This window comes from Oryx dammah, unplaced genomic scaffold (assembly GCF_014754425.2).
Source record: "Oryx dammah isolate SB20612 unplaced genomic scaffold, SCBI_Odam_1.1 HiC_scaffold_25, whole genome shotgun sequence".
Lineage (NCBI taxonomy): Eukaryota > Metazoa > Chordata > Mammalia > Artiodactyla > Bovidae > Oryx > Oryx dammah.
The window spans coordinates 66,139,642-66,157,211 of NW_024070209.1; the positions used below are offsets into that span (position 1 = coordinate 66,139,642).

General features: G+C 36.9%; 1 protein-coding gene across 5 annotated transcripts in view; it reads left to right on the forward strand.

Annotated features, from left to right (window-relative positions):
* APLF (aprataxin and PNKP like factor) overlaps window positions 1-17,289 on the forward strand; it is a 101,517-nt gene extending 84,228 nt beyond the window's left edge. For 4 of the 5 annotated variants that reach the window (XM_040224086.1, XM_040224084.1, XM_040224085.1 and 1 more), the window contains exons 8-9: window positions 2,395-2,441; window positions 15,863-16,375. In XM_040224086.1, the coding sequence (XP_040080020.1) occupies window positions 2,395-2,441; window positions 15,863-16,065 (250 nt within the window). In that variant the 3' untranslated portion in view covers window positions 16,066-16,375. Of the gene's footprint in view, window positions 1-2,394; window positions 2,442-15,862 lie in introns of all 5 variants that reach the window. The other variant, XM_040224083.1, reaches the window with a different exon arrangement.
* Window positions 17,290-17,570: the final 281 nt, after the last annotated feature.

The following is a 17,570-nucleotide window of genomic DNA, read 5'->3' on the forward strand; positions in this document are numbered from 1 at the left end:
AGCACCAACCAGCACATCTGGTTTCTTCTGTTCTGCATTTCAGTCTTACCTGCCTTTTAATGAAAATAGTATCAAATTCTCCTACAAAAGGATAGAAACTGTTAAGGAAACCTCCGAGAAACACCTTTTTCCCCTCTAAGGCAGTTGCAAATCTGCACATGGAGCTGAAAATCTTTTCTGAGCACAAAATTTCCTAACCCTTATTTCTGTTCTCCTTTTTTGGAATATACCAGTGTAAACCTTTCCCCCTATTCATTTATTCTGAAAGGGCTTGCCTTTTCCTAAGTCGAATGTGAGGTTAGATTATGTAGATCGGTATGTGAGTGCAGCGGTGGATATGTCCCAAGATAACCACCTTCTGCAACTTTAAGGTTGAACCATTACCCCTGTCCCCACCAGGCTTCCTTTGGCCTTTTGAAAAGGATACTTTTCCTTTTAGTCTTTCTAGCCTGAGAACTGATGTCAACAGTCTTTTAACTGGTATTTGGTACACAAACTGTACTTATCTCCATTAACTCACTTGATTTCGTTTCTGTGCTTGTTTTTAGATGCTTGAGAGTTTCTAAAGCAGCTTTCGAAGGAGACTCCAGTAGCAAACAATTAAGATCACATTGAACTTTTCAATAATCCTGCTCTGTTCAGGGCAAAGCAGGAAAAGATAGGACTGCTTTCAGATTGCTTTCTGAAAGCAAAAGTATTAAAGGAAGGAGAAAAAGCCTTTAAATCGCAAATGACTATAGATATATAATAATGAGGCTTCTGTGTAGAATTTTAACACTTGAAGAATTTCAGTGAGGATATATGTAATTTCTGTGTACCAATCAACTACTTTTCAGTAGTTTGACATTTAAAAAAAAAACAAAGTTACCATTATTTTACCACAGTTATAATAACAAAAAGATTTTAAGAATATTACCAAAAGTAATCTCAGAGGATCAGCAATTTTTTCCAGCAAATTTGCTGATTTCCAGGATCAGCAAATTTTTCCAATAATTTTCCATTATTGATGAAAATTACCTCTGGTATTAATCTCTTTCATTTTTCTTTTCTACCTCTCCTGATATCCAACATTAATTGTACTTTAATAAAGATTGAATTAAACAAGTTAATGACCTGTCCCAGCGTGTTCAGTAAGGAAAGATCTTCCCACAAAGCATCAAGACAGCTTTGTTCATTTGCAGCTTCCTTCATCACCTTTAAGTTGTCCAGTTTATTTCTTTCACCCTTGAGGTTTCTTTTTCATTAAATGGTCAGATTTGGGTTAATCACCCCAAACACACAATCTTTTGGTGAATCTTTTCTCCCCTTTTCAAAACTGTTGAGATATGACCCTAATTAATTGTGTGGTTGCACTCTTGTACTGCGTTTACGCTCATATTGTAGGAAAAGTTACCCCCAAAAGGAGACATTAGCAATAAGAAATGTCACTGACACCAGACACAGAGCCTCGCATGTAATAAGTGCCCTGTGACTATTTCTTGGACCACTGACGAATGAACAAACGGCCAACATTAATTATTTAGCACCTACTAAGCCCCTAAACTTAAGAAATCCTCACAACAGCTTCATATGTCCATCTCAGCACATGTCTGTTGTCAGCCTTCCCCAACTCTCCTTTGTTAGTCCCCTAAGAGAGAGGTAACCACCAGTGGAGCGTGATGAACCAGTTAATGCTTTGAAGTTTTGCTGCCTGGGCAATTTTGCATTATCTGGAGAATGTCTTATATGTATACAGTGTACCCAAACATTTGTTTAATAAAATGATAGAAGAGATTGTCAATATATATAATCAAAAGTAGATATTCAAACAGTGGTTTCTGTTTGACTTTGGGATATGTTGTTATATGTTTCTCAATGCATATTGACTTTCTTATTTTCTCATAACAGTTGATTGGTATCCTTTGGAGAGACATGACTTGTATGCTTTTGTTTTTGGATTCTAGAGGAGCCTTAAAAGTATCCTTTCAGATATTACACACACACACAATTTGATACTTTGTGTTACATATTTTATATACTAATTTACATCATATCTTTATGTGATATATGATATTGACATTTAAAAAATACAGTATATTGTATTTTATTTGTCTCATATTGCCTTTCTGTAGAATGTAAGTCAAGAGGGAAGAACATTGTCTTTCACCACACTTTGCCTCTAACGCTATACCTGGCATGGAGTAGGCACTCAGTAAATGTAATTAAAAAGCAGATGCTTTGACACCATGGTGACTGTAGTTAACAGCAATAACAAAGCAAATGTTTTTCAATAAGAGGCTTATTGCTAATTTGTAGTTTAGTGAGTGCTGTAGTTTAATTTAAATAGTCTTATTCATTTTCAGTGATTGTCAAACCTGACCTTATATTTGCGTTTTGTTTTTTTTTTTTTTTTAGGAAGAATCCCCAGCACAAGATAGAATATAGACATAGTACGTTTCCAGGTAAGTAATTTTACTTCAGGAAACTCAAAATGAAACCTTGGATTCTCTTGTTAAACCTAGAGACAATTGCCACTTATTTTAATGAGTTTTTTAAAAATCTCTGCTTCTGTGAATTTGTTGAATTATTGATTTTAATGACTTTCTTAGATTTAAAAATGATAAATTTTTATGTAGATTTTTTCTGCAATCATTGTCTAACAGTGTATATATATTTTCCTTTGTATCTGTTACAATTCTTTTGTTTGCAGGTACCTTAAAACAAAATCTCAAACTGGCCTGAATGATAAAGAGACTATATTGACTTCTTTTACTGAAAAGTCCAGAAGTAGGGCTAGATTAGACAAGATTTGTTGCTTCAGCTCATTCATTAATAATGTCAATAATGTCACCAATAACCCACTTTCCTTCCATTGTACTGTCCTTAGAGGAGTGATTTTTATCCTAAGACTGGCTGCTCTCCCCAGCAAACAACTATATGCATCCTTATTCAGCTGGGATGATAAGCATCCATGTTTACACCTGAGGAGAGAAAACAGCTTTGATTCTTGCTATTCCTAGGAAAAATCATGAAACTGACTTTTTAAAAAAACTGGTTTAAATCACATTCTTATTCTTGATTGAATCACTGTGACTACTGATTAGTTTGTTCTACCCTTGGAACCAAAGTAGAGTCTCTTTTTTCAAAACCACAGAGATCCTCAATAGAAACTATTGTTTTAGGGGAAGAGAAGTAGGGGACAAACACCAAAGAAACAACTCTCGAATGATCATCAGTCCTGCTTACATCAGCCTGTTTTGCCTTGTTTTCTTTGCTTCTGAACTCTAATTTCACTTTAATAAATTCTGGCTTCTTTGTATCATTTATATAATGCAATGGCCAATTCAACATCCAGTATTTCTGCCCACAGAGTGAGAGAATAAACTGTATATCCAGGCTATGCCCACATGCATTTGTATATGTATAAACACAGCCAACTTGTAACCAAGTGATAAAAATAATTAATTTCACCAGAAGGGAATTCTATTTACTGTTTCTTATTAAAACACACTTTAGTGTTTTAGTACTCCAGACACAAATATGATCACTTTATCTCAGTTAATATGGTATGGAGGTTATATGTTATACTTTTCTTATTGAGGCTGTATCTGAAGCTATAGCATTTATGGTTGTTAACTTTCAAAAGTTTCAAAAGTTCAAAAATATTATTTTGAACAATAATATAATAATTGATTAAAACTCTGTTTTATTGACTAATTTTAGCATTTTCCCATGGAAGAGCATTTGACAGATTTGTTTATCTTTGTAGAACTAGGAACCATTTACCTGAAAACTGTCAATATATAACATATGGCATTGTTAAAAAGTATCTGAAATTTCTTTGAAAAATTGCTTTGAATTATCATTGAAGTATCTTCTGAATGAAGAACATAATTTTAGAACATTTAACTTTTTTAAGAAAAATTTTTACTTCACTGAAAATACTTTTTTAAATAATAGGATATTTTGACATAACAGTTTAGCCTTATATATTTAATGTACTTTCAAGAGTTATTATGTGGCAGTATAGTCAGGATATCTCTTCCTACTATAAAACCTATAAATTAAACTCTCTGGGATATTTAAAATTTTATAAGTCTCATTATATTTCTTAGAGATATCTGACATAAAATTCTAACATATGTGTTTTTATTATTTCCCAAATCCTTAAAGTTTAACACTACCCAGATCTTGCTTTTTGTTAGGATTTATCAGGGTACCTTAGTAAGGGACTTTTAAGTAAAGTTGGTCTTTAAGGTGGTAGGATTTCAGTTATCTTTGTTTCTTAGCTTTGGGTAGGTGGATATAGGACATCCCAGGCAAATTGAGTAATAGATTGGTCAGGGACATTGAAGTAGAAAATAATAAGTTGTGTTTGGAATTAGAAGGTGGGTCAGTTTAGCTGACAGGGAGAGTCTCTGCAGTTACTGTGAATGAATGATACTCTTGTTGTTCAGTCACTAAGTCATGTCTGACTCTTTGTGACACCGTGGACTTCAGCACAGCCTGCAGCACATCAGGCTTCCCTGTCCTTTACTGTCTCCCAGAGTTTGCTCAAATTCACGTCCATTGAGTCGGTGATGCTCTCTTAAATTTATCTCATCCTCTGTCATCCTTTTCTCCTTTTGCCTTCAATCTTTCCCAGCATCAGGGTATTTTCCAATGAGTCGGCTCTTCACATCATGTGGCCAAATTATTGGAGCTTCAGCTACAGCATCAGTCCTTCCAGTGAATATTCAGGGTTGATTTCCTTTAGGATTGACTGGTTGGATCTCCTTGCAGTCCAAGGGACTCTCAAGAGTCTTCCCCAGCACCACAGTTCTAAAGCACCCATTCTTCAATGCTCAGCCTTCTTTGTGGTCCAACTCTCACGTCTGTACATGACTACTAGAAAAACCAAAGCTTTGACTAGACAGACCTTTGTCAGCAAAGTGATGTCTCTGTTTTTGAATATGCCATCTAGGTTTGTCATAGCTTTTCTTCCAAGGAGCAAGTGTCTCTTAATTCCGTGGCTACAGTCACTGTCTGCAGTGATTTGGGAGCCCAGGAAAAGAAAATTTGTCACTGTTTCAACTTTTTTCCCATCTGTTTACCATGAAGTGATGGCACTGGATGCCATGATCTTAGTATTCTGAATGCTGAGTTTTAAGTCAGCTTTTTCACTCTCCTCTTTTACCTTCGGAGGCTTTTTAGTTCCTCTTCACTTTCTGCCATGAGGGTGACATCACCTGCATATCTGAGAGTATTGATATTTCTCCTGACAATCTTGATTCCTGCTTGTTCTTCATCCAGCCCTGCATTTCTTATGATGTACTCTGCATATAAGTTAAGTAAGCAGGATGACAGTACGCAGCCTTGTTATACTCCTTTCCCAATTTGGAACCAGCCTGTTGTTCCATGTCCGGTTCTAATCGTTGCTTCTTGACCTGCACACAGGTTTCTCAGGAGACAGATAAGGTGGTCTGGTATTCCCATCTCTTTAAGACCTTTCCACAGTTTATTGTTATCCACACAGTCAAAGGCTTTTGCATAGTCAATGAAGCAGAAGTAGATGTTTTTCTGGAAGTCTCTTGCTTTCTCTATGATCTGTCTGTTGACTGTGAATGATACTAGAGGAATGCATTGAGGTCAGATTGTGGAAGCTCTTGAAAGCTAGACCAAAGATGTGGTGACAAATAACTAATGATGAGCTGTCCAAATTAGAGTAGAGGAAGCCTTATGGAGGTTAGTTAGGTGAATGAAGGACCAGAACTAGGCTGCCATGAGAATGGAAAAACAGGATTTGATACAAGTGAGATTCTGAAAGAAGAGTGATGAGGAATTTCCAACTGGTTGGCCATGGTGTGGGGGATGGGATGAATCAAAAGAAATAGGAATTAATGAAAATTAAAGTATAAATTATCAGGAGCTTAGAGATGATAATAGAGATCAGGAGGAAAAATTAGGTAGTTTGTGGGTTTGGTTTTTTTTTTAAGTTATACATGTTAAATTTGAGGTGAGGTGTCATTAATCCATAATAAAACAATAAAAGTTAGAATAGAGACCCATATACTATATACCAACTACTCTAGAATTTTATAATATAAAATAACTATATGAAACTATTTTATTATTTAATTTCTGATTTGTAGCACTTCTAAAACACTTCAGTCTAAAATTTTCCCACACATGTAACAATTTATGCCATATATTTCTATTTTTGTAGGTTTGACTGTAATCATCTGTTCAGCTCTTTGTTTATCTAATTGGTTTAAAGTTTTACTAACTTTCCACACTTTTTCAGAGTGCTACATACAGTTTTAGCACAGCATATTGAATAAAAGAGTAAGCAATACTAGGAAATTTTTATTTTAAACTTTCTTAGCTACCTTATTTGCTGACAACATTTGAAAGAAATTATCACCATTGTTATATCACTTGATTATTGGAGTCATTCTCTCTGGCTTTTATTATTATGTGACAGTCATGATTCAAAGGGATCAGTACTGTTCATGGCTGGAATTTAGAATGTTCTACTGATCTGATAACTATTGCAGTATTTCTGTAGTTCTCCAATCATATGCATACATATGCTTATATAGGCTTTTTTCTTTTCAGAAGTAGAAACTAAAACATCTAGAAAGTAAGCTATTAAGTAAGGTTAGTGATGCTAAATGGGATTTTGTAAACTGCTGCTTACTGTGGGAAAAGCTGAGAGATTTTAGAACATGAAAAAGGCAAATGCAGTGGTGTTTTTAAAAAGAAATAAACTTAATGTATTAATATAATAAAGTGGATAGACCTGCACAAACTGCTTTTCCAAAGTTAAAATATGAATACCCAACTAATAGCTTGGTTCATTACAAAGATCAGTCTTCCGTAGTAAAATGAGGCATTTAAACATCTTTATTCTTGTAGTATGTAGTAAGCTTTCATCTTTAGAGATATTGGGCTAAAATATTTTTTCACTTAAATGAAAATTAATATCCTAACTAATTCTAAGATTTACTGGACAAGAAAATAAAACCTGAAGAATTATTGATGTTAAACTATAAATCTGCTATGGAACACCTGTCTTCATATTTCCTGTTACCAGAAAACTGTTTGGAGAAAATCAGCAATTTGGAAAGATTTTTTTTCTCAACATAAACATTTTCCATCATGCATATAACACAGTGTACTCTTTAGTAGCTCTGCAGACTTGGTTCTTTGGATAGGAACTTGATGGTGAAATTTTAAGTTGTATAGGAAATGTTAGATACAAATTTGATATAATACAAATATTATAAATACTTCTGCAAAAAAAGAAAAGTCAGAAATTAACACATCCTAATAATACCAAATAGTTAATAGCATGTTCTTTCAAATATGTTAAGAGTTTGTTACTTTTTCTAGACTTTGTTATTTTTCATTATTATGGTAGAAAGTATTATCCATCACTTTTTAAAAATAAGTGACAGCTTATTTCTCTTGTGCTGCTTTCAAATAGTCAAGCTGTCAGCCTGTCTGTACATTTCATATTCCTGTAGAGAAAATGAAGATTTTTGCTTTGTTCTTAAAATTAGAACTTTGGGGTTGGGAAGGATCTTTGAGTTCATTTAATCAACATCATTTGATTCACAGATAAACTCCACTAAATGCCTTGTTCATTGTCAAGGGATTTATGACACAGATCTTTAAACTTCTACCCTCTTAGTATACATCTTTTTCTTAAACCATGTCATTTTTTAGAGACTTCTTATTGGGTGAGGGGATTGGAACATCACAGATAAACAGTCACTAGCAGCTAGAAACTTAAAAGTGACCTAAGTGGAGATAGAGAAAAAAAAAATTACTGCTTCCGAGCTCACCTTGACTAGGAAGAAACATGCTTACTTCTGATTTCTTAGACATGGTCAACAATTAGGTTTCAAATAAACTATTTGTAATATAAGAAAATGCTAAATGTAGGCTCTTATTTTTCAAAAAATGGCATTATACTGTTTAATTCTGTGGAAATCTATTGGAAGTCACAACTACAAAAAATAAAGCCACAAAAAATTGTTTTTTGCTATTGCTTAAAAATATTAAACAGCTATTATTCCGTCTTAGGCTCTCACTGTTGTACTTCAGTAAGCTTTGTACCAACCGCAGTGTTCTGTATACAGTGTTGGGGTCTTGGTTTGGGATCGTCTGTAATGTGACTCCTCATGACTGAGTTCTCTAAACAACATGCTTCCTTGTCTGAGAGGGTTTCTTTGAATTTTTTGTATAGCAGACAGTGTTATAACAAGGTTTATATGACCTTTACTAGCTTCATCACTTTAAATCCAGATACTCAGATACCATGCTTCAGCTTACTCAGGGAATACATGCATGGATGTCTATTCCTGCTTTCTGTGAATGCCCCTTTGCATAAAACTTAATTGTTATGGTAAAGACAGACATTTTATTCCTAGGTTATGTGCTAGTCATATTTATTTCAGAACCATGCTTCCTGAGATTATTCCCATGATTCAGGAAATCATGAAATAATTCAGATCAACAAGTGTGCCGATTCAGCATTTTCTAGTAAATAAAGTTTTATCATCTCTATGGCCCAGTTATACCTTCAGCACTTAAAAAAAAAAGCCTTCCCATCTAGATGGCATTTGTATTGTAGAATATTTGAAGTCACTACTACAGAATTTGCTACAAGAGGGTCCATTTAATTGGTTCCACAAAAAATGTCAGCATTCAAAATCTTGTCGTGAAATGTGGACCTGGAACCATTAGGAAGGGGCATAGAGCTGAGTTCTGGCACTGACTTGCCCTTGTCATGACTTTGCCTTGCTCATGTCAAGCAGTTCTTCAGGTGCTTTCACTTAAAGCACAGAGTACCAGTTTATATGAAGTAGAGGGGAGGGAATTTGACTACCAGCTACACTGAGTTCTGTTACATACGGTTATTTCAGATTCTAAACCTCTTGCTAAAAGAACGTGAATGTGATGTTATGATTTTATAGATAAAAGCAATTTTTTTGATGAAATGAGTGGGATTCTTCTGATTAATATGTCATTATTGCTTCAGCAAATAAACCTACCCAGTAAGTTGCTAAAGATTCCCAGGGTTCATTGACGCTTAAAGCTCCTTCAGTTATCAGAATTTAAATAAAAGTCTGTAATATAATTCATTGTGTTGACAGGCAGGCTAGTGATTAAAAATGTAGGTTATAATAAAGCATTTCTGTCAACTGAAGGTGTTCAGCAGTTGATTTGCAGATGGTTCATTTATTCATTCATATATTTAGCAAATATGAGTCTATAAGTGTCTTTTATGTGTTAGGCATTGTTGGAAGAGCTGAGGATACAATAGAGACAGAACCTTGCTCTTGTAGAATTTCACAAAGGTAGACAGTGGACATGTTAACAATTACGTGATGTCATGTAGTGATAATTGCTAAGAAGAAAAATAAAGCTGTGTAAGAGGACAGAAGGAAGGAAGCTGTGGGCTTCCCTGGTGGCTCAGACGGTAAAGCGTCTGCCTGCAATCCTGGAGACCCAGGTTCGATCCCTGGGTCGGGAAGATCCCCTGGAAAAGGAATGGCAACCCACTGGCAGTACTCTTGCTTGAAAAATCCTATGAACAGAGGAGCCTGGTAGGCTACTGTCCACGGGGGTCACAAAGAGTTGGACATGAATGAACGACTTAAAGAGGACAGAATGGCAAGGGTGTGTATGGGGGTGGGAGGCAGGTCCCATTTCAAATAGGACAGTAAAAGAAGGACTCTGATAATGTGATATTAGAGCAGAAGGCTGAAGGAGAGACCTAGCCAGGTGATTCTCTGAGGGATGGGTATATTAGGCAGTGGGAAGGATGTTTCAGAAGCCCTGGAGATGACCCTGTTGGTTTATTCAAGGAGCAGTGAAGAGAGGGTAGGATTGGAACAAAGTGTAAGTGAAGAATGGCAGGTGAGACAAGAAAAGCTAGTGAACCAGTTTTGTAGGGTCCTGGAGGCCAAGAGCTACAATTGAGGACTTCAGATCTTATTCCGAGTGAGATAAAAAGCTATTGGGAGGTTTTTTGGCTTCTTTGTGAACAGATAAGAGTAGAAGTAGGGAAGCCTGCTAGGAGGATATTGGAATAGACCAGGAAGAGGATGGTGGTATTGGATCCAGGGTGTTGGAGTAGATGTGAGAAGTGGTGGATATATTTTGATGGTAGAGCCAACAGGATCTTTTGACATTAAATATTATGGAGGATATTCAAGGATAACTCCAAAGTTTCTTGCCAAAACAGTTGGAAGGGGCTTCCCTGGTAGCTCAGTGGTAAAGAATCTGCCTGCCATTGCAGGAGATACGGGTTCCATCCCACATGCCTTGGAACAACTAAACCTGTGCACCACAATTACTGAGCCTGTACTCCAGAGCCTGGGATCTGCAGCCTCTGAACCCATGTGCTACAAGTACTGAAACCGACACACCCTAGAGCTTGTGCTCCACAATGAGAAAAAGCCACTGCAACAAGAAGCTCTTGTATCGCAACTGAAGAATATCCCCCACTCACTGCATCTCGAGAAATTCTGCGTAGAACAAAGACCCAGCATAGCCGAAATAAAGTAAATAAAATTATTTTTTAAAAATTGGAAGGTTGGAAGAATCAAATATATGTTCAAGATTGGTAAGAGAATGACCACATTTGGGTGAAGCACCTCAAGAGCTGTGTTCCGAAAGTGTTACATTTCAGATTTCTGTTAGTCACTAAGTAGAGATGGTACACAGGCAGTGAGATAAATGAGTCTGGAATTTACGCTGTGGTCAGAGCTTGAAATATAAATTTGGGGATTTAGGATACACAGCTAGATAGAACCATCTAAGGACTATATTTGGAGAAGGAAATGGCAAACCTGCTCCATTTTTCTTGCCCGGAGAATCCCATGGACAGAGGAGCCTGGCAAGCTACCGTCCATGGAGTTGCACAGAGTTGGACACCACTGGGTGACTGAATACAGCATAAGGAGTATCTTAGAGAAGAGATCCCAGCCTGAAATTTGGGCACTCCAAAATTTAGAGGTTGAGAAGATGAGGAAGATCCAGCAAAGAAGGTGAAGAAGGAACAGCCAATAAAGCAGGAGAACCTGAAGTAGTTTCAGCTTTGTATATATTTTCCTTCTAAATCTGCTAAGCTAATTTCTGAATCTAAAACGAGACTCTTAATTGAGATGGCGTTATTTATATATATGAGATACTTCCAAGAGCAAAATGGTCAAGAACAGAAACATTGCTGTTCTTTCTTCCTCACTCCCTTTCCCACCTGCAAACTATCCTCTAAATGGTTTTTAATTGTTTTCTATCATAAAAGTTACATGAGGAATTGAGGTTAGTTAGACATAAAACATGCCTTAAGAGGCAGATAAAAAGTGTACACAAATAAATATAATCTCAGACTTCCCTCAAGGAACTGGTGTGCTTCTTATGCTAATGAGAATTGAGTAAGTTTTTATGTAGCCTTTTTGGCTTTTTGCTACCAAGAAACTTAGGGAGAAATTTGATGCTCAGTCTATATTGATTATGTTAAAAATTGAGGTTGATATACTTACATTCTGCTTTCTTTGTTCTCAATTTCTACTTTTATTTGTGTTATCTCATGATAACATAGGCTTCCCAGGTGGTGCTAGTGATAAAGAATCTGTGCAGGAGACCAAGGGATATTGGTTTGATTCCTGGGTTGGGAAGACCCCCTGGAGCAGGAATTGGCAACCCACTCCAGTATTCTTGCCTGGAGAATCCCATGGACAGAGGAGCCTGGGGGGTTATAATCCATGGGGTCGCAGAGAGTCAAACAGGAATGAGTGACTAATCACAGTAAGCACATGATTATAAGTTGTCTCAAATCTGCTTGGAATGAGTAGTGATATTAAGAAAGAAAGAAGTGTCTGGGCTATGAAAGTTAAAAAACAAATAAAGTACTTTCTTTGTCATCATTCTGCCATGAAAATTTTTCCTGTCAAATTTCTTAACTTTCATTTAAGTTATATCTGTTACATATGAATGTTTTAGGAAGAAGCTAGCTAAAGCATATGTGTGTGCTCAATCACGTCTGACTTTTTGCAACCCTTTGGACTATTGTCCACAAGGCCCCTTTGTCCTTGGCATTTTTCAGACAAGAATACTATAGTGGGTTGCCATTTCCTCCTCCAGGGGATCTTCCCGACCCAGGGATCAAACCTGCATCTCCTTTGTCTTTTGCATTGCAGGCAGATTCTTTACGTGATGAGCCATTGAGGAAACCTCCGCTGAAGCATATTCAAAAGTACAAACATTTTTAACCTTTAAATATTCCACATCATCCTAGAGCTCTCACTGCCTTATTTTAAACCAACTCTGTTGCTCTCTGTGAAAAGAAAACTGGGATGAGGGAAGAAATTAGTTTTGAGACAGAAGGATTTTAGAATTGTAATTCTACTGTTATGATATTATTTAGAAACCTGTAAATTTTGACGGTCGTTACCATAGTAATTCTAGTCTTACCAAAGTGTGAGCCATAAGATCTGTAAAGCTAAAATTTTCAAAGTCTGTAAGCTTATATGTCCTCATTTGGTCTCAACTCTGGTGTGTCACCTGGAGAAGGAAATGGCAACCCACTCCAGTATTCTTGCCTGGAAGATCCCATGGACAGAGGAGCCTGGTGGGCTATAGCCCGTGGGGTCACAAGAGTCGGACATGACTGGAGCAACTGAGCACACACACACTGGTGTGTCAATCAGATTGTGCTAGCTTTGTGGTGATAACAAATAGTCCTCAAATTTCAGTGCCTTATAACAGTAAATAGGTGCATTTCTCCTTCATGTTAATATGCATGTAGCTGCATGCTGGCTGTTGCCCTGTCTCACGTGTGTCTCATCCTGAATCCTGGCGGAAGGATCAACCTCTATCTGGGGCACACTGTTCTCCTCAGTTCAGTTCAGTCGCTCAGTTGTGTCCGATCTTTGCAACCCCATGATTTTCAGCATGCCAGGCCTCCCTGCCCATCACCAATTCCCGGAGTTCACTCAGACTCACGTCCATTGAGTCAGTGATGCCGTCCAGCCATCTCATCCTCTGTCGTCCCCTTCTCCTCCTGCCCCCAATCCCTCCCAGCATCAGAGTCTTTTCCACTGAGTCAACTCTTCGCATGAGGTGGCCAAAGTACTGGAGTTTCAGCTTTAGCATCATTCCTTCCAAAGAAATCCCAGGGCTGATCTCCTTCAGAATGGACTGGTTGGATCTCCTTGCAGTCCAAGGGATTCTCAAGGGTCTTCTCCAACACCAGAGTTCAAACACATCACTTCTCGGAGCTCAGCCTTCTTCACAGTCCAACTCTCACATCCATACATGACCACTGGAAAAACCATAGCCTTGACTAGACGGACCTTTGTTGGCAAAGTAATGTCTCTGCTTTTCAACATGCTATCTACGTTGGTCATAACTTTTATTCCAAGAGTCAGCATCTTTTAATTTCATGGCTGCAATCACCATCTGCAGTGATTTTAGAGCCCCAAAAAATAAAGTCTCACACTGTTTCCACTGTTTCCCCATCTATTTCCCATGAAGTGATGGGACCAGATCTTAGTTTTCTGAATGTTGAGCTTTAAGCCAACTTTTTCACTTTCCTCTTTCACTTTCATCAAGAGGCTTTTGAGTTCCTCTTTACTTTCTGCCATAAGGGTGGTGTCATCTGCATATCTGAGGTTATTGATATTGCTCCCAGAAATCTTGATTCCAGCTTGTACTTCTTCCAGCCCAGCGTTTCTCATGATGTACTCTGCATAGAAGTTAAATAAGCAGGGTGACTTATTTAACTTACAGCCTTGATGTACTCGTTTTCCTGTTCGGAACCAGTCTATTGTTCCATGTCCATTTCTAACTGTTGCTTCCTGACCTGCATACAGATTTCTCAAGAGGCAGGTCAGGTGGTCTGGTATTCCCATCTCTTGAAGAATTTTCCACAGTTTCTTGTCATCCACACAGTCAAAGGCTTTGGCATAGTCAATAAAGCAGAAATACATGTTTTTCTGGAACTCTCTTGCTTTTTCCATCATCCAGCGGATGTTGGCAAGTTGATCTCTGGTTCCTCTACCTTTTCTAAAACCAGCTTGAACATCAGGGAGTTCACGGTTCATGTATTGCTGAAGCCTGGCTTGGAGAATTTTGAGCATTACTTTACTAGCGTGTGAGATGAAGGCAATTGTGTGGTCATTTGAGCATTCTTTGGCATTGCCTTTCTTTGGGATTGGAATGAAAACGGACCTTTTCCAGTCCTGTGGCCACTGCTGAGTTTTCCAAATTTGCAGGCATATTGAGTGCAGCACTTTCACAGCATCATCTTTCAGGATTTGAAACAGCTCAACTGGAATTCCATCACTTCCACTAGCTTTGTTCATAGTGATGCTCTCTAAGGCCCACTTGCCTTCACATTCTAGGATGTCTGGCTCTAGATGAGTGATCACACCATCATGATTATCTGGGTCGTGAAGATCTTTTTTGTACAGTTCTTCTGTGTATTCTTGCCACCTCTTCTTAATATCTTATGGAAGTAGGTCCATACCATTTCTGTCCTTTTTCGAGCCCTTCTTTGCATGAAATGTTCCCTTGATATCTCTGATTTTCTTGAAGAGATCTCTAGTCTTTCCCATTCTGTTGTTTTCCTCTATTTCTTTGCATTGATCGCTGAAGAAGGCTTTCTTATCTCTTCTTGCTATTCTTTGGAACTCTGCATTCAGATGCTTATATCTTTCCTTTTCTCCTTTGCTTTTGGCTTCTCTTCTTTTCACAGCTATTTGTAAGGCCTCCCCAGACAGCCATTTTGCTTTTTTGCATTTCTTTTCCATGGGGATGGTCTTGATCCCTGTCTCCTGTACAATGTCACGAACCTCATTCCATAGTTCATCAGGCACTCTATCTATCAGATCTAGGCCCTTAACCCTATTTCTCACTTCCACTGTATAACCATAAGGAATTTGATTTAGGTCACACCTGAATAGTCTAGCGGTTTTCCCTACTTTATTCAATTTGAGCCTGAATTTGGCAATAAGGAGTTCATGATCTGAGCCACAGTCAGCTCCTGGTCTTATTTTTGTTGACTGTATAGAGCTTCTCCATCTTTGGTTGCAAAGAATATAATCGATCTGATTTTGGTGTAGAGTCTTCTCTTGTGTTGTTGGAAGAGGGTGTTTGCTATGACCAGTGCATTTTCTTGGCAAAACTCTATTAGTCTTTGCCCTGCTTCATTCCGCATTCCAAGGCCAAATTTGCCTGTTACTCCAGGTGTTTCTTGACTTCCTACTTTTGCATTCCAGTCCCCTATAATGAAAAGCACATCTTTTTTGGGTGTTAGTTCTAAAAGATCTTGTAGGTCTTCATAGAACCATTCAACTTTAGCTTCATCAGCGTTACTGGTTGGGGCATAGACTTGGATAACTGTGATATTGAATGGTTTGCCACTATTCTTCTAGCAGAGGGGAAATGGCAATAGCAGAATCACAGAGAGGCCCTTAAGGCTTCTCCATGGAAGCCACTACTTCCACTCACTTTTCTTTGGCCAAGTCTGACATCAGTGGCAATGGGTAAATAGAATCACAGTGCAAGGAGGAACAGTGAATAACTGGGACAGAAATATATTCTGCCATTGTGGAAGGTGGTGTAGCTTGATTATGATATTATTAAGGAACCATTATGATGAATCTGAGGACATTTTAATCTTGGAAGCCTCATAGTTGGAGAAGTTTGATTTAAACAAATGTTAAAAAAAATAATAAAAATAATAGCTTTAGCCCCCTTTCTAGAAATTTATAATTGCTAGCTATGTATTAAGTAAAATCTTCTTGACAAAGATATTTTACAGTTAGAGGTTTCTAAACCCAGGGTAAGTGACAGTTGACATGCTACATACTAAATTGTTTTTCAGTGAGAAGCATTTCAGATGAAGATGACAATGTCGGGCAACCCAATGAATACAACTTGAATGACAGCTTTATAGATGATGAGGAAGAAGAATATGAGCCAACAGACGAAGATTCTGACTGGGAACCAGAAAAGGAAGACCTAGAGAAGGAAGATATGGAAGGGCTTTTGAAAGAAGCAAAAAAGTTTATGAAAAGAAAAAAGTGACTCCTCTGCAGTAATATATGGCTCATATTTACTGTTTCTTCATGGAAAAATAATTCAGAAAGCACTTAAGGGATAATTGTTTTTCTGCTTTTTTATGGTTATGACTTTACTATTGACTGTTCACAAATGAAGTATTGAAATGTCACCCTTCAGTGTAGTGGGTAAAATTTGTTTTGTTGCTTTGCTTTTTCTATGTTATTTCAAACACCTGGAAATAATAAGCAGACAGAGAGTTAAAAAAATAATTGATATTTTTCATGTACTTTATAATAAAAAGTAAACATCATAGGTTGCAAAAAAAAAAAAAAAAGGCCTTTTTTTCTTTTCTCCAAAGATTCTGTCTTTAGGTAGAATACTATGCAGTTATAACCAGGCAGATTACGTAACTGGTGGGAAAGCACGTTTCTTTTATTCCTATTGAAGTAATTCTTAAAGCAGAACCAGACTTTAAAAAATACCAGCCATCATATAATGGCTATTATTTTTTCTAATGTCCTAGATGTGAGCTTTGCAATTTCATTGACTACTTTCATTCTTTGAAACTTGGGGAAATTAGTACAAAATGGATACTGAAAATAGATTCAACTAGACTATAGAAATGTCCACCATAAAAAAAAAAAAAAGAAAAATGTCCACCATGCAGGGAATGCTATTTTATGTCCCGGGTCTAATTTACTACATGTCTGAGTTTAAAAGTAGAAAACCTGAAAGAATTTGACCATTTCTTTTTCAAACAAGTCCTGCCTGATGCTTTTAACTCTCAATATGCTATTCTTAAGAATATAGGAATTATTTTTAACCATAATTTTCCCAAATTATATTAGTTCTTTTATCCTCAGATGAGAGTAGCAAGTTGTCTGCCAGCATTCAAGAATCTGGCCTTTTGTTTCAAGAGGAAACCCCTTCTCCAGTTTCATGTAGTATAATATTTCTGCATCTCTGTTCTTAAACTCCTTTAGGCTATGTAATACTCTTCATTTTACATGACTTAGAATCTTTGAAATATAGTTTAGAATCTTTAATTTGGGTTTGTACAAACAGCAGTAAATATAGTTTTGAAATTGTAAATCATAAACCAAAAGTTTCCTTGTTAAGCACTAATATTTTATATTCTAAGAGGACCTAAAAATATATATCTTAAAAGAGCAGGACAGACTTGTAATTGTTTTCTTAGTGTTTTTGTTTTCAAATAATTGCATAATATTAAAATTTACTTATGTTACAGCAAGGAAAAGATAAATATTTTTCTATTATCTTTTATGCTAATTTTTCTCTCTGTTGTTATTTAGAAACTAATTTTCTCTTCTAATGTCCCTTTAGTCTTCAGGGCTTGACAAATCTATGAAAAAAATTCTTTGAACTTACTTTTACTTTCACTTTGCACAAACTTAATCCTTAAAGTGTTCTTTGGTCCATTCATAGATATATCCCAAAGGAATTAAAAACATGTGTCCACATGAAAACTTGTACACAGTGTCCATAGAAACATCATTTGTAACAGTCAA